This window comes from Rhipicephalus microplus, chromosome 6, assembly GCF_043290135.1.
Source record: "Rhipicephalus microplus isolate Deutch F79 chromosome 6, USDA_Rmic, whole genome shotgun sequence".
NCBI classification, from domain to species: Eukaryota; Metazoa; Arthropoda; class Arachnida; order Ixodida; family Ixodidae; genus Rhipicephalus; species Rhipicephalus microplus.
In genome coordinates this window covers 66209042-66232315 of record NC_134705.1, presented here as the reverse complement: position 1 = coordinate 66232315, position 23274 = coordinate 66209042, and the positions used below count along the sequence as shown (strand labels likewise).

The following is a 23274-nucleotide window of genomic DNA, read 5'->3' as shown; positions in this document are numbered from 1 at the left end:
GCTGGTACTTGTGACGTGTTGGCAAACTTTCCTTAGGGAGGCTTGATATCATGAAAGCAATCGCGTTAATAAGACTTATAAAGCGCTTTATAACAGCGAAAGAACAACCAGTCATCGCACAATGTGAATAGCGTAACGAGTGGGCTGTCCAATGCCCCCACCCATTACAAAAGCTTGTTCTTGTTACCCTATAACTGTGGCAAATACTCACTTCAGCCATAATTACTTATCGTCGTCAGCCACTGCATAAACGATTGGCATGACATTCCTTGCCAGTGCTTACCGGATACCATGGTTCTCAATAGAATGGTGAAAATAGCATGGCGAGTGCCGGCCTACTATCCAAAAGTTTATTATTGATGCCCCAGTGAGTATCAAGTAAGTGTGCTTGCAATAGTTACCCAATGAGTGTTTTGAAAAGGCTGTGAAAGGTTGCTCTTCTAGCTTTCGCTTTGACTGTGCTGCGCATTCGCACAGGCCTGCGTTTTTTTTTTTACTTGTCTGGTGTGGAAGCAAAATAGGACTGAAATCGTTCTGTGAATGGGTCGTACTATGTAGATACACATAAAGTACTCGTTATCTACGTTACCCCGCTGGAATGTCTGATAAGTGTACTGCTTGATAATGATTGTATTTATCTGTGAAAGACAAATAATGTTTGTTAGTGCAATTGTTGTATTCGTCGATTATTTCATTAATCCTAGAAATGTTTTCATAGAAGTGTATTATTTTTTAAACCCCCGTTGTTGCCTTGGTTGCCTAGGTAATTTATTTGCTTTATTCCAAATAATGTGTTTGTCTGGAACGTGTGTTATTCTATTAGATTATTACGTATTATTATACTCTGTATAGTAATTGAAAGAAGCGCTTTTGAACCTTAGTACTGTGTATTCATATTGCTACTTTTGCATCTACTTATTCTCAAACGTTTTCCCACCCTGCAATCATCTTTCAACTGAAACATTGTAGCAAATAAATATAAAAAGATAATAAAAGTTATGCGTAACCTGGATGGTATCAGGTTCAATACTAGCCTTGGCCGTAGACTGTCGAGGGTGGGCGAGCGTTTATGTGCCTTGTACTGCGATTTAGACGCTCGTTCAAGAAACGAAGATGGTGGAGATTGCCGGAGCCTTCAAAGATGCCATGTCTCATGGTCGCTTCGTGATTTGGTAACTTAAATTCTAATGTTTTATTATCAAGTCGTAATTCATTGTAAATTCCTGTATATTTCGCACAATACCTAAAATTAGCTGATGCGTTTGTAGATCTTCAGAAATTTTTCACGTCCCTTTTTTGCATAATTATTGTAATACCAACGTTTCGCTACTTCATGGCAGACTTCAATTTCATTACGTGTATTGTGCAGAGCATCGCAAGCTTCTGGGATATAAATTTTCATTTTATTAAAAATGGTTGCTAATTAGGCTACTTGGTGCATTGCTTCAAAAAAAAACTTCAATACAATAAAATAACGAACACGGGAAACCAAAAAGGAGACAGAAAAACGGCGAGACTACCAAATGTTTATTCAGGAACGCGTGGTTCATGTACTCATGCGGTCACAAGGTCAAGCTACCAGTTCCTGACAAAAAATTCAAAGTACAATAAACTGACGCACAATCAATCAATGCAATCTTCGCCATGGCAAAAAATATTTCAGGAAAGTTTTTTTTCATTTCCTGCGCAGTGCCACGGAGCTATCACTGCAGCATGCTTGACCATTCTTTACAATGTGAAAAGCTTCTAGTATTTCACGTGCCAATTTTTTATGGCGTCTGCCCAAAATCCTGATTTTGTTCAGCACTGGCTTACATTTACTCTGTCTGCAATAAATGGCTAAATTGGAGCCTGTTCCTTTCTCTAACGATATAAAGTGTTCCCAGGTCCCCAAATTCACCAAATGACCTGTCTGGCATATCTACAACATCCCAAAAGTCAATGCAATGTCATACACCACGCCAACAACACATTCCACAAAAGTATGCCGTGCTTCGCTTCACATTGATGCTTCTTTTTTCCCTATGCGTGCGCATAAACCACCCCGCTCCCTTGGTGCGGAAAAGAGCATGGACACAGTCTACCTGAAAGCAACTTTTTTCAAGCAATTCGCAACACGGTGCGTATAGGGCACCACCTGTGGTATCCTTTGCTCTGGACCAGTCTGTGTGTTTTTCTTTTTTTCTTTCATTTCTTGCAGTAAAGATTCAGAAGTGGCTGTCGAAAGAAATCTGGGAAAGCCTGCATTTTTTGTCTATCAATCTGGGCGATGAAGCTCGTCTCAAGCCTGTGCTCACAGGACTTTGTCACGGAAGATTCAAGGCAAAGAGAACAGATGGCCCTCTTAACAGTTTAGACAGTGTCAAGCCATACGATAACAACTCTTTCTTTGCTCTTGGCCAATACATCCGACACACGTGTCCTTCACAACACCTGTTTATGTCTAAAAATTGCCGTCTATTGTTCACTGGCAACTCATACGTAAAATTCAGGCCTTTCCCTAGGTTTCTAAAGCCATGGAGCCACGGAGGAGCCCTAATGGCGAAAATAAGAACGAAATAGACTTTATAATGACTGCACACCCAGGAATCGTGCAGGATGTGGAAGTGGTTGGCAAGGTACGATGCAGTGACCATAGAATGGTACAGTCTCGAATTCGCCTAGACTTGAAGAAGGAACGACAGAAACTGATACGCAAGAAGCCAATCAATGAGCTAGCACTGAGAGGGAAAGTACAGGAATTCAGAGTGTCGCTGCAGAACAGGTACTCGGCTCTTAGTGAGGAAACCAACCTTAGCGTAGATGCAATGAATGAAAACCTGGCGAGTATCATTACGGAGTGTGCAGTGGAAGTTGGAGGCAGGGTAGTTAGACAGGACACTGGCAAGCTTTCCCAGGAAACGAAGAACATAATTAAGAAGCGTCAAAGCATGAAAGTGTCAAGTAAAACAGACAAAATAGAACTGGCAGAGCTTTCGAGGCTGATTAATAGACGTAAAGTATGCGATGTAAGAAGGTATAACATGGAGAGAATTGAACACGCTCTGAAAAACGGAGTAAGCGTCAAAGCAGTGAAGAGGAAACTTGGGATAGGCAAAAGTCGGATGTATGCACTAAGGGACAAAAAAGGCAAAATAACTACCAATATGGATAGGATAGTTAAAATAGCGGAGGAGTTTTACAGAGATCTGTACAGTAGCCGAGACAACCACGACCTTAATACTATAAGAACTAGCAGTAACCTAGATGACACCCCACCAGTAATGATAGAAGAAGTCAGAAAAGCTTTGGAGAGCATGCAAAGAGGCAAAGCTGCTGGTGAGGATCAGGTAACATCAGATCTGCTGAAAGATGGAGGAAAGATTGTGTCAGAAACACTAGCCACCCTGTTTACGAGGTGTCTCCTGACGGGAAGGGTACCAGAGTCTTGGAAGAACGCTAACATCATCTTGATACATAAGAAAGGAGATGACAAGGGCTTGAAGAATTACAGGCCGATCAGCTTGCTCTCTGTAGTATACAAGCTATTTACAAAGGTAATTGCTAACAGAGTAAAGAAAAGATTAGAATTCAATCAACCAAAGGAACAAGCAGAATTTCGAACAGGCTACTCAACAATTGACCACATTCATACTATCAATCAGGTAATAGAGAAATGCTCAGAGTATAACCAACCACTATACATAGCCTTCATATTTTACGAGAAGGCGTTTGATTCAGTAGAAATATCAGCCGTCATGCAGACACTGCGGTATCAGGGCGTAGATTAAGTATATATAAACATTCTGGAAGAAATCTACAGGGGATCAACTGCTACCATAGTGCTTCATAAAGAAAGCAACAGAATACCAATCAAGAAGGGTGTAAGGCAAGGAGACACAATCTCCCCAATGCTATTTACCGCGTGCTCACCGGAGGTTTTCAGAAGCCTAGAATGGGAACAGTTAGGGATAAGAGTTAATGCAGAATACCTTATTAACCTGCGCTTCACCGATGACATTGCATTGCTGAGTAACTCAGGGGACGAATAGCAACTCATGATTACGGAGTTAGACAAGTAGAGCAGAAAGGTGGGTCTTAAAATCAATCTGAAGAAAACGAAAGTAATGTACAACAACCTCGGAAAGGAGCAGCGCTTCGAGATAGGTCATAGTGCACTCTAAGTTGTGAAATACTATGTCTACCTAGGGCAGGTAATAACCGCAGAGCCTTACCACGAGATGGAAGTAACTAGAAGAATAAGAATGGGGTGGAGCACATACGGCAAGCGCTCTCAAATTATGACAGGTAGATTGCCACTATCCCTCAAGAGGAAGGTATATAACAGCTGTATCTTGCCGGTACTTAGCTACGGAGCAGAAACCTGGAGACTTACAAAGAGGGTTCAGCTTAAATTAAGGACGACGCAGCGAGCAATGGAAAGAAAAATGGTAGGTGTAACCTTAAGAGACAAGAAGAGAGCAGAGTGGATTAGGGGACAAACGGGGGTTAAGGATATCATAGTTGAAATAAAGAAGAGGAAATGGACATGGGCTGGACATGTAGCGCGTAGACAGGATAACCGCTGGTCATTAAGGGTAACTAACTCGATTCCCAGAGAAGTGAAGCGGGTTAGGGGGACACAGAAGGTTAGGTGGGCAGACGAGATTAAGAAGTTTGCGGGTATAAATTGGCAGCAGCAAGCACGGGACCGGGTTAACTGGCGGAACATGGGAGAGGCCTTTGTCCTGCAGTGGACGTAGTCAGGCTGATGATGATGATGATGATGATGATGATGATGATGATGATGATGATGATGAAAATCTTTCCCACCAAAAAACTGAAAGGAAAAAGGAAGAACTCCCGGCCTGCACGGAAGACCCAGCTCAGTCTCAGTGAAATCTAGAAGAGCGGTCTTTCAGAGCCTTTTCGAAATACTCATTGGGTAACTACTGCAAGCACACTTTCTTGGTAACCACTAGGTCATTTTTGATAAGTTCATTTCGGTAGTAGGCTGTCATTCGCTATATCAGCGGTTCTCAGCCGTCGATGTGTTGGGGCCCCTTGTAGGCTTACTGAAGTGATGATGGACCAATTTTATGTGACGAACTGGGGAGGGGGGAGGCCGGAGGGCAACTGCAGAAAGTTTTTTTTTATTGCGATAGCAATTATATGGACACTCTCGGCTGGATTTCGCGCCCAGCGTCAGCGTCGACCTCATACACCTTATATGTATACGTATCTATATGTATATAAACACAAGAAAGAAAAAATTCAGAAGAAGCACTCTAACGCGCGGATTCGAACGTGGGATCTCTGCATCGTGAAGGCGAGGTGTTAACCACTGAGCCACTCCGAAGAACATTTTTCACCGTTCGCCCCGCCGCGGTGGTCTAGTGGCTAAGGTACTCGGCTGCTGACCCGCAGGTCGCGGGTTCAAATTCCGGCTGTGGCGGCTGCATTTCCGATGGAGGCGGAAATGTTGTAGGCCCGTGTGCTCAGATTTGGGTGCACGTTAAAGAACCCCAGGTGGTCAAAATTTCCGGAGCCGTCCACTACGGCGTCTCTCATAATCATATGGTGGTTTTGGGACGTTAAACCCCACATATCAATCAATCAATTTTTCACCGTTCAATTGGCAAGCTTATTGTATCCACCGCTTACCGCTGCTGTGTTTTCGGCATTACCAGAAAGATGGCGCAGTGAGCGCACGTCGCCACAGCGCCCGCTATAATCTCCTACGCGTACTTTTCCTGGCTTAGAGAAGGGTAGCTAGGCTGCCTCGCGTGCGCCCTTATCTCGCGGTGGCGAGGAGGGGAGGATCGTACTCTTTGGCTGGTCTCGGGCTATATGTGGAAGGATTCTGCTGTAGTTACCGGGCGCACAAAGGTCACTGCAATCATTGCAGTCTATGTTCGAGAAAAGCGCGAGCTTTTCTGACTCAATGAAGTAACAAATGAGACACTTATTCGCGGGCATCCGCACCTGTGAGTACTTTTCGTGCGTAATTTGTCCGCGAGAAACGCGGGGCACGTTTCGATCTGCTTTCCACTCTGCACGTGACCTTTCCAATTGTTGCTATCACGTTCATTGCTTCGCTTTTGCAGCAAAGCTGTGACTTTTTTTTTCAGCCACTACAACAGCTCCGCAGATTTTACGTGTTCCGCGAAACCAATTTGAGAACCGCTGCGCTATGATAATTTTTCGTCATTTTTCTGAGAAGCGTTGTACGCTGAACACTGGCAAGGAATTTTGTGCCAATTGTTCATGCAGTGGCTGACGACGATGAGGAATTATGGTTGATGTGGGTATGCGCCACAGTTAGTAGGGGAACAAGAACAAGCTTTTTTGATGGCTTGGAACATTAGTCGGCCAACTCGTTACGCTATTCGCAGTGTGTGACAACTGGTTGTTTTTTGGCTGTTCTAAAACGCCTTATAAGTCGTAATAACGCGATTGCTTTCCCGACATCAAGCCTGTCTAAGGCAAGTTTGCTACCAAGCCCCAAGTACCGGCGTGGCTCACTGGTGGAATACCCGGCTGGCACCCAGCAGACCTTGGTTCGAGCTTCACTGTGTATATTTTTTTCTTTCTAATTTTCGCTCAATGTGGTTAAAGACACCAGTGGCGGAAAACTGCGCGTGACCCGAGTTGTGATCTCATAACAGCTTTCACTGCAAAACATGACTTGTCCAGAACAAAGAACACCACAGGTGGTGCCCTTTACGCACCGTGTTGCGCATGGCTTGAAATAAGTTCTTTTCAGATATGGTGTGTCCATGGTGTCTTCTGCACCAAGGAAACTGGGTGGTTTATGCGCACACATCGGGAAAAAGAAAGCATCAGTGTGAAGCAAAGCATGGGCATATTGCGGTGCAATGTGTTTTTAGCGTGGTCTACTGAATTCCACTTACTTGCAGGATGTTGCACATGGACCAAACAGGTCATTGTGTGAACTTTAGGGCCTTGGAACATTTTAAATCGTTGGAGAAAAGAACAGGCTCTAATTTAGCTATTCATTGAAAGCAGAGTAAATGTAAGCCAGTGCTGAACAAAAGCAGGAGTTTGGACAGGAGCCATAAAATATTGGCACGTGAAATACTAGAAGCTTTTCACATTGCAAAGAATGGTGAAGCCTACTACAGTGATACCTCCGTCACACCGTGAAGGAAAGGAAAATTTTTGTGGAATCTTTTTCCGTAATTTTTAGTTATCAGTATGGCGAAGATTGCATTGAGTGATTGTGCGTTTGTTTATTCTATTTTGCACTTTTTGTTGACAGCTTGTAGCTTGACCATGTGAACGCATGAGTACATGAGCCACGCGTACGTGAAAACACAGTTGGTAGTCAAGCCGTTTTTCTGTCTCCTTTTTGGTTTCGTTTGTTGGTTATTTTATTGGCTGGAATGTTTCTGAAAGAAATGTCATTCCGCTATGAAAAAATCAGTAGTTAGGCTGTCGTCTTCAGCCGTTCAATCACGCTGCCTTATGAAGTCTTTCTAAGTTCATTGGTGGCTACTTTCAAATTTAAGTGTCACGTTTGATTTCACCTTCACTCGAATCAAGGTCTTTTATACACGAGGAGTACAATTCGGAGCACAGTTCTTGATTCAACTTGACTATGTGATTAAAATTATTGACAGTGTGACCTTGCTTATGTTTGCTGACCTGCATCACGGTCCTTTCCTTGCTGAGCTTTTTTTAGTTGCCGTGATGTCGGGCCCTTTAATAGTGCTGCCCATATTCTATGACATTATAGTATCGTTTGTCTCTAAGTTTATAATCGTTAACCAGTTTGGCTGCTGAGAAAATTCTATTTGGTGTCTTGAGGTACTTACTTTTCCATAATTTGTTTTGGTGAAGGCTTGAGTGGCTTCAGAGAGCTCGATGAATTCTAGTTTTGCAGTTTGACTACTTTCTAAAGTAGTGCTCTCGAAATTATATTTAAGTACGTTTTTTTTGTTTTAACCATTCTTCCACATTTATTTTATCCATGGTGTTGTAGCTATTCTCAATTGCAAACCTCATCTCTCTGTTTCAACCTGAAAGCCGCTAAATTGACTTGTTGTTAAAGCAATTTTGTCGGGTCTCTTTGTCTGTTTCGTTTGTACTACTTCAGCCTAGGCACCACTGAATTTTATTGTGCTTGCTACTTCTATCTGCAGGGTTATGATTAAAAGCCGACGCTTTGTGAACTACATTTCGTTCTTTGTTTTACTGGGAGGGCTTTTGCTATTTTGACTTTATGCTTCTGTGAGAATACGTAATCGCTTCTAACTGCAGATCCAAGCAACAAGCGGCGTCTTGTCGTAGTGGGACACGACTGGGGTGCCATGATTGGCTTCTGCCTGGCTACACTCTACGAGAATTTAGTCAGCCGAATGATTATAATCAACGGAATGCACCCAAAAGCCTTCCACAAACAACTTTTGCTGAGCCCAAGGCAAATGAGGATGTCCTGGTGAGAAAACTGAACGTTCTACATCCACTAAGGAGAAATTTTCGCACGACTTCAGTGTATGTAACGAATTGACAAAAAATATCAGAAGGGTATCCGAGACACTATTGTTGGTTTGCAACGGTGGATTCTCAAAAAATAACTTAATCCTGGAGGGAATATTCAACCCTTGCATACAGAAACACCTCCCAAACAATTCCTAGAATGTATCGTCCAAAATATATACATTATTGCGATAGATTTGACCTCCAAAAGGTATCACTATACGATAAGGCATGGCTGTCCGGCTGGTGGTGGTAGTGTCTAGGAGGCGACCACCGAAGAAGTAGGGAAAAGTGGCTGCAAAAGTGCCACAATTGTGGCGTCCGCGTGTGAGTGGCCGGAAGAACTGGGTAGTCCTTCGTATGCCGGTCCGAGCAGAGTGACGGCAAGCCCAAGCTTGCGATTTTCTCCTGAACGACTGCTTGAATAATGTTGAATAAGGGATATGAAGGGCATGTTGTCCCTGAAGTCAGAACAAACAGATAGAGCCGGAGATATGGCCGCGAGCTCACGGCGAATTCGTCCATGATGTCTTCCAGTGGTGATGGCTGGATGAGTCGTAGGGGGGTCTTCGCATGACTTCGAGGTGGCGGTATTCAGCAATCTGTCATAAACTTGGGCAGCTCGACGGCCCTTAGCCTGTTAAATGGGGCGACACTCTTTGTTGATTTGATCCACCATTGAACAATCTTTGCACATAAAGAAATTGAAGGCATCGTCGGCAATATCTTTTGAAATGTGCCCGATCTTCTCCGCCTTGGTCATGCTGTCGTCAGCTGCGTGGTAGAGAGACAGCGCGTCTTGTATATAAACGACATGGGATTCTGTTGAATCCTGAGCCCGGCCCGCAAGTTTTGTTTGCTGCCAGCTGACCTGACAACCGACTGGTGTGCCGAATAGGCCTTGCATTTTATGGTTAGTGACATTCCAACTTGTGAGGTCAGCTTCATGCGTCTCATATCAGTGCCGCGCAGTTCCATTAGGATATAAAAGGAGCTTCGCTAGCATGAGGGTTGGGTCCCACCTGTAGCTGACGCTAACTTTCTCGTACAGCTTTAGCCACTCCTCGATGTCTGTCTTGTCTTGGCCACAAAATGGCCCAGGGTCTCGCGGGTGGGTGATACCTTGGGCCATTATCTTTCATCGATAATTGGGCGTTAGGAAAAAAGTTGGTCAAGAAATTTTGACCCACAAGTGGCCTCACACGGTTAAAGATATATGTCGAAACTAGTTTTCTATACGCAATTTGTTCTGTCATGAAATGCTAAAAAAGGTAAAGGCCAACCAAAAACAACACTTTATCTTTAGATTGGCCCTCAAAAATTTTCTAGATTCTGTCAAAAACGTCAAGAATATTTTAGTATCATTACTATTATTGATGAACTCTTAACTAAGAAATGAGAGAGAGAGAACACAAGGAGAAAGGCAGGGAGGTTAATCAAGACTGAGCCCCGGTAGGCTACCCTGCACTGGGGAAGGGGAGAGGGGAAGGAAAGTTATAGAGGAGGAGATAAAAGGTCACTGACTGGGCCGACGCGTAACAGTTTCACCATCACAAACGATCAAACAGTCTTTGAGGAAATGCAACAGTGCTATTGTTGCCTTTCGGAAATTGGATGGGCAGTGCCATGGTCCCAATACTTTCTCACAGTGAAATCACTTCTGTCCTGTTGATTTAAAACACTGCGCAGTTGGAGCCTCTCGTTTGTGTATGCCGGGCAGTAACATAACATGTGTTCAATAGTCTCATCGACGGCGCAGCCGTTGCATTCCGTGCTGAGGGCCATCCGTATCTTAGATGAGTAGGCATTGGTGAAGGCGACGCCCAGAAGCACACGGCACAACACTGTACCTTCCTCCCTAGAAAGACCAGAGGGTAGCCGCAGTCACAGAGATGGATCGAGAGAATATAGTCATTGATGTGTGAACTGTGATGACTGCCACTTCTGGAGTGTCATGTCCTGCGCCAGCTTACTTAGGTATCTAGCCGAGTCAATCCTAAATAAAGGGACGGAGACAGGGTTTGCTTGCATGTGTGCATTTCTGGCTTGTTCATCGGTGAGGTCATTGCCGGAGATACCGCAATGACTTGGTATCCACTGGAACACAACGTTGCGTCCTTGTTCGGTCGCATAGTGCAGCATTTCTCTGATCTCCCATACCAGTTGTTCGTAGGACCCGCGATGAAGTGCCGACGAAAGACATTGTAGAGCCGCCTTGGAGTCACAGAATACTGCCCTTCGATTAGCCGGTGGTTGCTTGATATAATCGATGGTACCTCGTGGGGCAACAATTTACGAACCAGTAGATGTGCTCACGTGACAAAGTTTGTAAGTGACGTACATGTGTCGCGATGAAATGACGGTGGCGCTGGTGGAGCTACTCTGGGTGGTAGATCCATCTGTGTATACGTAGATTCTGTCAGCGTAGAAAGTGTGTAAATAGTCCAGAGTCGCTTGCTTCAAGGCCAAGGCAGAAAGGACTTTTCTATTTCATATTCCTGGGACGGAAAGGCGCACGTCGGGTTGTCGTAGGCTCCAATAGGTGGACAGTGAATGCGCCAAGCGTATAAAACCGGATGCTAACAAAGCGTGGTGGCAGCTGACGACCTTTGAGAACGATGCCTGCGGCCGTTGTACTGACAGAAATGTCAAGTGGCTCGATACCATCCGTGAAATGTGCCGAATATGTGCTTTCAGCACGTCGGTTGTGACGTAAGTCGTAACTGGATGATCCCGAGCCAATATCATTGTTCCAGCTGTTGAGGTAATTCGTGGTAGACCGAGACAAGCACGTTGTGTCTGTGCTTGCACGCTCTGAAGTGTTTGAATGTTTGTCTTGCAAGTTTTAGGAAGCAGAGCAGAACACTAGCACAGTACACCAATAAAAAGTGCTTGGTAAAGTTGTAGCATGGAACTTAATGACGGACCCCATCTTTTTCCAGCGATGACTTTCAGGACGTGTACAATAGATACCAGTTTCGCTTTCAAGCTAGTCGCATGAGGGCTCCAGGAGAGGTCTCGGTCAACAATGACACCTAGAAAACGATGGCTATGCTTTTAAGAGATGGGCTGGCCATTATTGCTTATCGGATAACTTGTCGTCGCCTTGCGCGTGAAGGCCACCAGTGCACATTTTTCTCTTGAGACTGTTAGGCCTTGCGTGCGAAGATAGCCAGATGCTTGCAACGCTGCGCTCTGTATCCTTGCCCGAACTTGTAGGCGTGTCAATGCAGATGCCCAGACACAGATGTCATCAGCGCATAATAAAACACTGTTTCAGGAAGAGCTTCCGCCAGGCCAAGCAAGGCAAGATTGAAACGAACTGGGCTTCAAACACCACCTTGCGGGACGCCACGGCACGTGTATTGGTCTGAGGTCGGGCCATAATCAGTATATACAAAAAAGGATCTTCTTGTCAGGTAGCTTCGGATCCATTGAAACATTCGCCCTTCAGTTCAATTCACAGCAGTGTGTCTAGTATAGCTTGATGGGAAACGTTGTAATATGCACATTTCACATCAAGAAAGAGCGCAAGTGCTAGTCGTTTTCTAAATTTTTGCTGTTTTACTGATGACACCAAATCGATGACGTTATCAATCGTTGAACGGCCTCGTCAAAATCCCGCCATCCAGTCGGGGTAAATGTTGTGCCTTTCAAGAAACCATTCCAGGCGCGTGAGAATCATGCGCTCCATGAGTTTCCCAGCGCAGCTGGTGAGAGCTACAGGCCGGTATGATGCCAGCATCAGAGGGGACTTTCCTGCTTTTAGAAGTGGCACAAGACAGCTCCGTTTTCATTTTTGAGGTACGATGCCATCTTCCCATGACACATTGAATAAATTTAGCAGTTGTCATCTAGCTGCTTCGCCTAAGTGAGGCAGCGCCATATACGTTATCCCTTCGGGCCCTGGTGATGCCTGCACAGTGTTAGTGCAGCTTCTAGCTCTTCCATAAGAAATAGAGCATCCATACTAATATCTCGCGGACAGGGGATATCACTTCAAAGCACATCGGAGAATACGACTTTCCCGCCGGTTATGTTCGCACAAAAATCCTCTGCAACGTCAATTTCGCGGCGGTTGAGACGAAGTGAGAGAACTTTAAAGGGATGACGTTGCATGGCGCCTGAGCGAAGACCCTGTAGAGTTCTCCATACATGAGACAATGGCTTGCGTGGGTCTAATGACTCACAAAAGCTTTTCCATCTTTGATTCTGCAGCTGGTCTATTCGGCGCTGTATTTTTCTGCATACGCCCTGCTACTCTGAGATCAAGGATCGACTTGGTCGATCTAATCGACTTCCACAAGCACCGATTTGATTGGAGACATGGCTTACCAAAAAAGGTAATATCTGATCGGGCTACAACGTTTCGTAGCGGGGAACTGAAAAGGTGCCTGTGCACGGCAGCCGTGCAGCACTTCTTCGCATCCGCGTTTCATCCTCAAGCAAACGGCCTTACTGAGAGAACCAACCAGAGCATCCAGGCACGAATCGCTCCATATACGAAGGCAGGGAAAAGAGGAGAGGCCGACTGGGACGTCCACTTTCCGTCAGCCGCTTTTGCGATTAACACGGCACTGCAGACGTCTACCAGGGAAACGCCCTACGAAATTGTTTATGGGAAACTACCACAGCTGAAAGCGGTCCTCAGTCTGGATGCTCCCATTATAATTCCACGTGCCAACGATCGCAAAGCGGCCTTTCAGAAGATCCGAACTGAGGTGATCAAGAAAGCCACCCACGCACAAGAAAATGAAAAGCGCCACTATGACAGACGCCGTAGACCCGCTCCTGCTTACAACATCGGTGACGAGGTATGGGTGCAAAGGGGCACCAGCGGGCCTGGCAAGAAGCTACTCCCTAAGTTCTACGGGCCATTCATAAGTACTCAGCGTGTAGGAGAAAATACCTGGCGTGTGAACACCTCAAATGCGAACTTCACTCACGATAAACGCAGAAGAAACAACTTTGCCGTGCATGTGTCGCGCTTGAAAAAGCATTCGGACCACTGCAGGTGCAATGAACTGTAATTTCTTTTTTTTCGTTGTCAGGTCTGCAGTGTGGTCGAATGTAACGAAGAGCGGCGCGGCAGCTGTGGGCCACGGGCTGGAAAGCGAGGAAAAAAAAGGCAGAATAGAACAGCTTGCCCGACGAACGGGTGTTTTGTCTGTATCGCTTATCACAATATATATATATATATATATATATATATATATATACTACCACAGAGCGGATCATCGGTTGATGCGGAGCATCGCGGTTGTGCAGCGTGAGCAGTCGGTTTTTTAGGGGCGAAGCTCCTAAGAGCGACACCCGTTCATCCCTCGTAGCCGGTGTAGTATGTAACAAGTATAACATTTTGACCTTCAATGTGATGCCGGTGAGAGATTTCTTCTGTGCGTTATTGAACAATACAGAATAGTGCTCAATGTACATGCCAGTGGCTGCTAATGGGGACTAAGAGACAGAAGCGTTTGGCTTTTAATTAACGACCACGCTGCGATCCCCATTAGCAGTTATTGGCATGTATATTGAGCACTATATGACAAGAAAGGGTTGCTACGTTATACTCGCTGGGTGTAACCTCCTTAGTTTTAGAAAGGTTTAGCGAGCGTTGGGCCGCAGTGCCATGAATACAATGAACTAATATATCTCATGAACTCGAGTTGGTTAAAGATGGGAAGTAGACCTGAAGCGCAAGCCGTAAGAAAGTGTGCGTGTGCCACCTCTAGTTTAGTCTTTGGAACGTCCGCTGTATGGCGGTGCTTCTATATGGAGAATATATTATGAAAAGCGGCAACTGGGTGGTACTTGGAGTGTTGAATAGATGGACGAACGGACACGCAGACAGATGCATGGATGAACGCATGAACGGACGCAGGGGTGGATGCATAGACGAACGCAGGGGCGGACACACGAACAGACACACGCACGGACGGGCGGATGGACGCATGGACGGTCACACAGATGGACGCATGGACGGACGGAAGCAAAAACGAATGGACGGACGAATGCTTCGCCCCACTGTCCATCATTCACTCCGTAGATATGCGGCCAATTTTTTTCTTCATGTTCTAAGGAGTTGCATATGAGGTGCTTGCATATGGTGCCAGTTTCCACACAGACAGATTTGTGTCTTAAGTTTAGTTTGCGCAGGTATTGAAGGCATAGACTTGTCCATTCGGGTCAACTGCAAGTTTCTGGTACCTTTTTTGTACCTTCAGCTTTCGAGGTTGCAGTCCATTATTAGTTTTCCGCATGTGCAGTGTTGAATTACTTCCAGCAGATATACGTGGGCCCTGTTTTAAAAGGGTCCTGAAACATTTTTTGAGTACCCATGAAAATATTTCCCTGTAAAAGCGTATTCTCTCACAAATTCAACGTCGCGAAAATTTTAAGAGTCCGTCCAGTACGAACGGAGTTACAAATGTTTGTCCCACGCTGCTATTGCATTCCCTCTTCTCCCGTCCCGACGAAATCACTAGAATCTAAGCAAGGAGGAGTGGGAGGGGCTAACAAAAAACGTCACGCACGCCTCGTGATCTTGAGCACTTTTTGTTTTTTTTTTCGTCGAATACGCGGCTTTTCCTGAGCCATTGCGCGTGCTCGCGCGGACAGGTGACGGCATTTCGCAGCGATATCTATAAAAACCGAACGTGCCATGTTCAAATTAACCAGTGGCTGCTGATAAATGGGCAATCTACATGTGATATGTTAGCGTCTTCCGTCATTTTTCGAAGAAAAAGCTATTTTTAGCTGATATTGTTAATTTATTGTGAATTCCAGGCCGTGAGCTGCGCTGTCACATTCGGCTCAGATGTTCTCGGGAGCCTCTACTACCAATCGGCAGCATTTTCTGACCATGCTCAAAAACTGTTGCAGGACTTCTTTAACCACTGATATCTACGCCCTTCCTGTGCACTTCCAATCAGTTTCCCTAATGACCAAATAATATGTACGGAGCATCTCGTGGTGGGGGTTTGTCACGGGTTCATAGTCCACACTCACACTACTCATATGCGACTGTCCTCGTTCCCTCTCGCCAACAGGTGTGCGTTACTCTCTCCATTTTTTTTCTACCATCTGCTTGCGCTCGCTCCCCGATGGCACAGGGGTGCCCCACACATCTATCTACTCTCCTAAGCTCTCCCTCTCCTGCCTCTCAACGCCGACACAGAGAGCGTCTGCTAACCTCCACTCGCTTCCCCTTCTGTTCCAGGGATTCCACCCTGCGTCATTTCGCAAAGCCAACGCAGGCAGCGTCTGCTACGTAGTTTATTTATTGAAAAATAAAGTCACAGCTTTGCCACAAAGGCGAAGCAATGAACGCGATAGCAACAATTTGGAAGGTCACGCGCAGAATGGAAAGCAGATAGAAACGTGCCCCACGCTTCCAGCGCACAAGTTACGCACGAAACGTACTCACAGGTACAGATGCAATCAAATGAGCACCTAATTTGTTACTTCGCGGAGTCTGAAAAGCACGCGCTTTTCGCGAACGGTGACTGCAATAATTGGAGCGACCTTTTTGCAGCCGGTAACTACAGCAGACTCGTTCCACGTAAAGCCCGAGGCCATCAACCCCCTCCTCGCCACCGTGAGATAAGCGCGCGCAAGGCAGCCTTGCTTCCCTTCTCTAAGCCGGGCAAAGTACACGTAGGTGAATAGAGCGGGCGCCACTACGCGATGTGGCGACACGCGCTCATTGCGCCATATTTCTGGTAATGCCGAAACCACAACAGCGGTAAGTCGTAAATATAAATAGCTTGCTGTTTGAACAGCGAAGAACGTTCCCTGGGGTGGCTTGGTGGTCAACCCGCGATCTTAAATGTCTCGATCGAGTGCACTGCGAACATCGTTCCTCCCTTACCTGCTTTCCTTCGCCCTTTGCGTAACGAGGAGCTGTGGGATGATGCTCTCCGCGATGGACGTCCTGAGATCCTCCGAGCTCTGATACAGCGGGCCCGGCTCGTCGCTGGAGTCGTCCTAGGGACCCCGGACTAGGGGTTCTTCCCACGCCCTCCTTCTCCTTGCTTCTGTGAATAAAGACGTTTCTCTCTCTCTCTTTTCTCAGTAGTCCACGCCTCGCTTTCAAGACGCACAGGTCATACATTCGACTCCGCGCGTTAGAGTGCTTTCTTCTGGTTTTTTTTTCTTTCGTGCGTTTTCATAAAAATAAGATGCGTTATACATATACGGTACAAGACATCGACGCCGATGCCGGCGGCCAAATGCAGCCGAGAGTGTCAATATAATTGCTATCGCAATAAAAATCGAGTGCTCACACCACTTAACCGACTTGCTCCGCATCACACCACGGTACCCTATAGAAAAATACTGTAATTCTTTGTCACGTTGGCACTGTCATGGAAAGGACACGATGGAAAGACTGAAAGCATCCGAACTTCTTGTCTCTTTCCATCACGCCGTTTCGGCATATAGTACATTTACCACCATATCTAATCTTAATTTTTCTGTGTTCATCTCCAAGCCTCCTGTTTAAGTCATTTCACATGGATACATTTCTCGGCGAAGGCACGCAGTGCGCTTTCACACGTGCTTATGTGCTCTACAAGGCAAAGTCCATTTGGATTCACAGAGCTGCAAACACTAACGCGCTCGTGATACGCGCGTGCATGTTTATTCTTACAAAAACAGAGTTTTGTTTATTTCAGTATTTAGCATATAATCTTCTTGCATTGCAGAAGTATTAAGCGGAACACCATGACTTCTTTAGTGTTATAGCTAAACTAATCGTTTTTTCGTCTTTTTTGTTTGAAAAAAACATGATTACTATGTTATACGTTTATCAGGCCACGTAAGGTGAAATTTACAGAGCCTTTCAGAAATTCCTAGATTCAACAAAAAAGTCAAACCTCTGCGAAAGGTTGAAAACTCCTAGATCCAAGCAAAAATCCCTAGGTTCGGCACCACTGTCCGTCACAGACGCGTGAATCTTGTTTTTTGATCCAGCTGGTTTAGGTTGCCGGATGTCTCGTTCATTAACGTTTCATTTCAGCTTTTTTTTTACCATGTAATGTGCAAATATGTCTACGTATCTTTTTTGGAACAAATCCGTGTGTGTGTGTGTGTGTGTGTGTGTGTGTGTGTGTGTGTGTGTGGTGTGTGTGTGTGTGTGTGTGTGTGTGTGTGTGTGTGTGTGTGTGTGTGTGTGTGTGTGTGTTTGTGTGTGTGTGTGCGAGTGCGAAGCATCAACCTTCGTCTTGCCTACACATCATTTTATGTTTGGTGCCCATGTAACTGCACTGTTTTGGTATTCTCTTAACTTTTGTCTAGAAGAAATGTCATGATTTTATGTGAAATTGTTATTGGCGTCAACTGATGCTACACAGAAAAAAAAATTCAACATTTTTACTCAACATCCTCACAACTCATGCAGGTACATGATCCCTTTCCGGCATCCCAAAATACCGGAACAGTATCTAATAATGCAGGACCTCTCCTTCTTTGACAAGGTGCACAAGGCCTTCACCGTGAGGGAGGAGTACGTCCACAAGTACATGTTTTCTCAGCCTGGTACGTAGACTATGCACCTCACGACCATGCTCAATGTAATGTCAATTACTAGCGATAGACTATGCAGACATTGCTATTCACTGCTGTTAGTAAACATGACGATTGATGCAATGTATATTTTATTGCTCTAAACTAGTTTGCCGTAAAATGGGTGAATGCACTATGTAGCGAGTACATTTCAAAGACAAGTCTGCACTGAAGCCTTATTAACCAGATTGCAGGGGGCCGACCCAAATTATAGAAGGTGCTTATACGCTAGTGGTTCCCGTTTACAACACAAGTGGTTACCTGCAAGCTTCAGTTTACGTCTAAAAAATTCATCCAACTAATTTCAGGGATCGATGGGCTTTTAACATGACCAAACGACCCCAGGTGGTTGTTCGCCATGCCTCGCGAGTACTTTCTGGGGCAGCACAGCCAAGGCTACGTGAACGGAGCTGCTCCACATGTGTTACTTTACCAAGTAGTCCATTTGCGTGAGATATCGGTTTTGCAAGCGCATCCAACATCTACGTTTTGGAGCAATGACCTAAGTTTTATGGTTTTATTTTGCAACAGTGTTTTCAAATATATGTTATATACATAGGAATGCGCACGTGGGCTCAAGAGGGGCGGGGTCACCAATCAGCCCCTTACGTGTTGAATCTCGCCTCCCCCCCCCCCCCCGCTGAAGAGGAACCTTGCGCACATTGAAAGTTATATATAGCTTTAAGCGAAAGCTACTACATGCCTTCAGATGCTCATAGATATATTAGAGAAAAAAATACATAAAAGAACTGCTGTGCTCTTATTCCTATTCCATTACAACAGTAATCTACCAGTGGTTCAAGCCCGCGTGGAAAGTGACAGCCATACAGTGTTGCTTGCTTTCGAAAACAATAAAATATGCTGAATAGAAGGAACGCAGGAACCTGCTTTTTGAAAGCGGTAAGATATTTTTAAAGGGAGGAGGAATTCACGGGCGAGCATAAACTGTTTGATAGGAAATGCAATGCAATGGCAAGAAACCTCGATCTGCTTTCTTACGTTCGTGCTTGAGCGACTTACGTTCTTTTATATATAACCTTCCCTATGCCTGTTCACGATTCTATTTCAGCGGCATCACTACAGCCAGTATCACCGCTGACAGTGACGTTTGGTGTTACCAATTGCGTATTCAGGACATTTCATCTCAAGTATCGTAACCTGCATCAGACGGGAAGTGGAACTTGTACTACTGCGCTTTTTGAGGATGTGGAGTGTGCTACCTCCAGTTATCTTTTTCTCACATGGCTCCCTGGCTACCTTGCCGTGATCTTGTGGTGGTTTTAAGGCTAATGTAGGACTCTTGCTGCACATATGTAAGCCCACTGATCCTCTGATGTACATCTAATATTGTGGACTGACACTTGTTTATTATAGGTGCCCTGACTGGCGCCTTGAACTACTATCGCGCCTTCAACCACGATAACAAACAACTGGACAAGCTGCAATATAGGCGACTCAGCATACCAGCACTGATTCTCTGGGGACAGAAGGATGAGTTTCTCACAAGGCCCATTGCAAGGTTCAACGCAGACTGGCTGACGGCCCCGACAGTCTTGTTCTACAGGAACGCGGGCCACTGGTTGCTGCGGGAATGCTCCGCCACCGTGAATCGATACATCATCCAATTTTCTAAGTCAAGACAAATCACTTTAAGCGCTCAACACACGAACACTTCGACCCACAGACCAAACGCATGTGGGCACTCTGCGACGCCTCACGCAACGCAGACACAGAATACAATCGCGTTTGTTCCGCCGGAAACTGGCGTTCCCGGATTTGTGACAGAATAGAAAGTAAGCACTTTTTACAAATCTATTAGCTCTCTACTTCTTCAAGGTTGTGGGATAATCTGTTAATGGAACCTTCAAGATTCCGATACTGCCGGTGCACCTCTCCCGTGATACACTTATGATGTCTTCTAGAGTTGGCATTCATTAGGAAATTCTTTACAGGCGTGTTTCTTCATGAGCTCAAGTTTAGCAGACTTCGAAAATGTTACATTCATGCTTTGGGTTAAGGATACATTTCAATTTCAACTTATGAAGTATGTTGACACTATGAAGTATATTGACACTGTAGGTCCATTACGGTGTCAACGGTACGGGTGTGACTCGTTCATGCATGGGTTGTTTTACTGCTTGACTTCAGTATTTCACACCTAACTTGAACTACCGCCTCTTATGCAAGACTCATGCCGACAACATGCTTGCATTCTGCAACAAAATTTGTGCGGTCATAAGCTGATTCCTAACACAATTCTAGGATTTCGCTTTTTTTCAGTACATTCTTATAATGACCGCAGCACGCAGAAATGATGGACGAAGAACAGCAACAATGAAGGCTATTTTTTACCCTGACCTCCGTCTTTTGTCTTTGCGAGCTCTGCCCTTACAAGGATGTACCGACTAGCTGAAGTTCTCCTCATCGTCTCGGTTCATCATTGGTTATACTGGGTATCGGAGACCTTCTGTGGCGAAACACGCGTAGCGTCAGTCATGTGGCGATTCCCGTCAACACACGCAATAGTATAGCGTCACGGCAACAGCCACGTCTACCACGCATCCTGCTTCGGTTCAAATTCACACTTAACACCTGCTCTTCACCACCGTACCGCGAAGATACGGCAAACTCAGTCATCGCTTCGACTAATGTCGCATTCAGTTGAATTCGTTACGCAAAACTAGACATATATCTTAAATTTTTCCAAATAAGCAACGCTCACGTGCGTTGTCGTTTCAAATGTGCAGCCTGCTGAGCATCCGTGGCCAGAAAAAACGCTTTCATTCGGATAAAGTGGAAAACACCACCCGTTCTCATCACCCCCACATTCTTTTCCTGCTTCTTGCTATATTATACTATACATGGTTATGAGAAATTCAAAAAGAGGGCGTGATGGCCAAGTCCGCTTGGCCATCACCCCCCATTTTCGAATTTTGTTCGGTTGTCCTTCGCTTGTCATGATGTTCACTTATCGTGACGGACAAGACCACTTGCCTATCACGACAAGCGCACATGGTAGACAAGTTCGCACCTCAAAACGTCGGATCCAGATCTCACGTTCGTTTTTAGAATTCCTCATTGCAAGATTTCTATTTCCCCTTTCTTGGCTCTGTTATGACTTAATACATGATTATGCTATATACAATTTCGGCCATGTGATGCCATGCTTGGTTATCCAATTGTTTCTTTCTCTCGTCCCGCTTTTTTTGCTCCTCACCACAGTATAACTTCTTCTGATACTCGTTTCCTTTTCGGGCCTCCTTGCTATAGCTCAGCACATATGACTATAGGTTATACATCTGTATTATATATATTATCAGCATCAAACGCAACGCGAGCAGCGAGTGGTACAGAGTGCGCCATCTAGACATCACCCTAGACTTGCGCAGTGATTCCAAGCCGGAGAGTTTATCTCTGTCATGGTTGATGACCGGAAGGCATGCACTATTGCCCTCCTGTTGCTTGTTTTGTTTTCATTTCGTTTGACGCTAAGTGTGTATGGTTTTGCCTGCGTGAAAGCAAGTGAAATTAAGGGCAGATGGCACTACAGGTGGGACAACATACCAGGCCCTAAAGTGCTCCACACTTTAAAAACCAAGCACTCTGGAGAAATTCCCACCGTACAGCACTGAATTTTAGCTGTTAGAATTGATAATAAAAAAGCTCAGGCTTAGCGAAAACATCAAAAGCCACTGTTTTTAGCGTTTCTTTTTTGTTCGTCGAAAATTCTAAAGCAAACACATATAATTGAAGGGCGCAAATGCGTTTATTCACTCTAAGTCACATAACGCGGCGTAAACGTCACAAAGTCAGGTGCTCGAGACTTGCTATGCCTGAAATCTAGCCACACCATGTTTGAGGCACAAAATTGGAAATAGCATAGTGCTGTTTATTTAGGCTCTGCACCAGCATATCGCGCAGTTCTTTAGCACAGTTGTCAGTACCGCTGATAGCGAAGCGATTTGAGCTGCTTTTCCGTCTAGTCGTATGTCGCAATTTTTAGGCTTGCTTACAGGTTTACAGCAAATACCGCACTTTTAGTCATAATCTCGCTCACCACTAACGCATTCGCCGTTCAATGATAGCACTCTTGTCGATGAATTTTGTAGTTGCGTGTGGCAGTGAACAAATGTCGACAGAATCACCAAGTACATTGAGTGATTCACTCACAAACTGCATTCAACCAATTGTAGATTGCCCTGGAGTACATGTGTGTTATCCTTGATAAATGCGCATGTTTTCACCATACGATAAACCCTAAGGGAATTTTCAAACTTCCTTTCATATGTGAGTGGCGTCTTGTTGTCTCTAAAATATTTTGAAGATTAAGAAAATGCAATACACTTTTGCTGCTTCAAATAAATTTGCGATTCAAAAAAGTCACGCCACTTGTTTTTTTTTTGCTTATTTTGGGATTAATATTTGCTTGTTAGCTACCCAGGTAACGCAGAACGTTTAGTCAACGTGGTTTGAATGTAACAATTGTGAGGCAACGTTAGACGATAAAATATAACATTGCACCGACGTTTATATTACTTTGCACAGTGTTTTAATGTTACATAACCATAACACAGTGTTTTTAATGTTACAGCAACATTCAAATAATGACGTTGTCCTAACGTGTTGTTTTTAACGAGGCAACAACATTCAAATTATCACATTGCCCTAACGTGATGGTATCAAGTACAATCAAACAATCAAATAATCACATTGCACCAACATTGTATACAGACATCAAACCCATGTCTAACAGCGAACGTAGAGACAACATGGAGACCATTAACACTGTAACATCCAATAACACACATGGCAACATCTTCAACTTCGTGTACTCATTTGAACAATGGCTGACAGTGGCTAGATAGTGTGGTTGAGTAAGAAATAGAAGAAGCATGAACAATACAGACAACAAACAGTTCAGCCTATGTTTTTGCACACACTAATCCTTCTATGAATCTGATTTTTTTATACAGCTGCACTCTACTTTCCATTTATTTGTTTGTTTGACAATACACGATTGGCGTAGGGCAGGACACAAAAAACACCACCATGAGCCACCTGACTTTGCCTCTATAGCTCCGCAGCATACGTTCTTCACACAGAGTAACTGCATCGGCAAAAAAAAAAGAAACACAAGAACACAATCACATGGTGGAAACCATTTCGTCGCCTTCTTAAGTCTGTAGCTAGATACACTAATCACAGTGAATTCATATGTGGGAAAGATAT

The 23274-nt window shown here is 44.8% G+C and overlaps 1 protein-coding gene across 1 annotated transcript in view; it reads left to right on the top strand.

The window, feature by feature from the left end:
- Nucleotides 1-22428, top strand: part of LOC119167613 (AB hydrolase superfamily protein YfhM-like) — a 49832-nt gene extending 27404 nt beyond the window's left edge. The window contains exons 5-7 of the mRNA XM_037419119.2: nucleotides 8263-8440; nucleotides 17882-18018; nucleotides 19420-22428. Coding sequence (XP_037275016.2) covers nucleotides 8263-8440; nucleotides 17882-18018; nucleotides 19420-19835 — 731 coding nt within the window. The 3' untranslated portion in view covers nucleotides 19836-22428. The remainder of the gene's footprint in view (nucleotides 1-8262; nucleotides 8441-17881; nucleotides 18019-19419) is intronic.
- Nucleotides 22429-23274: the final 846 nt, after the last annotated feature.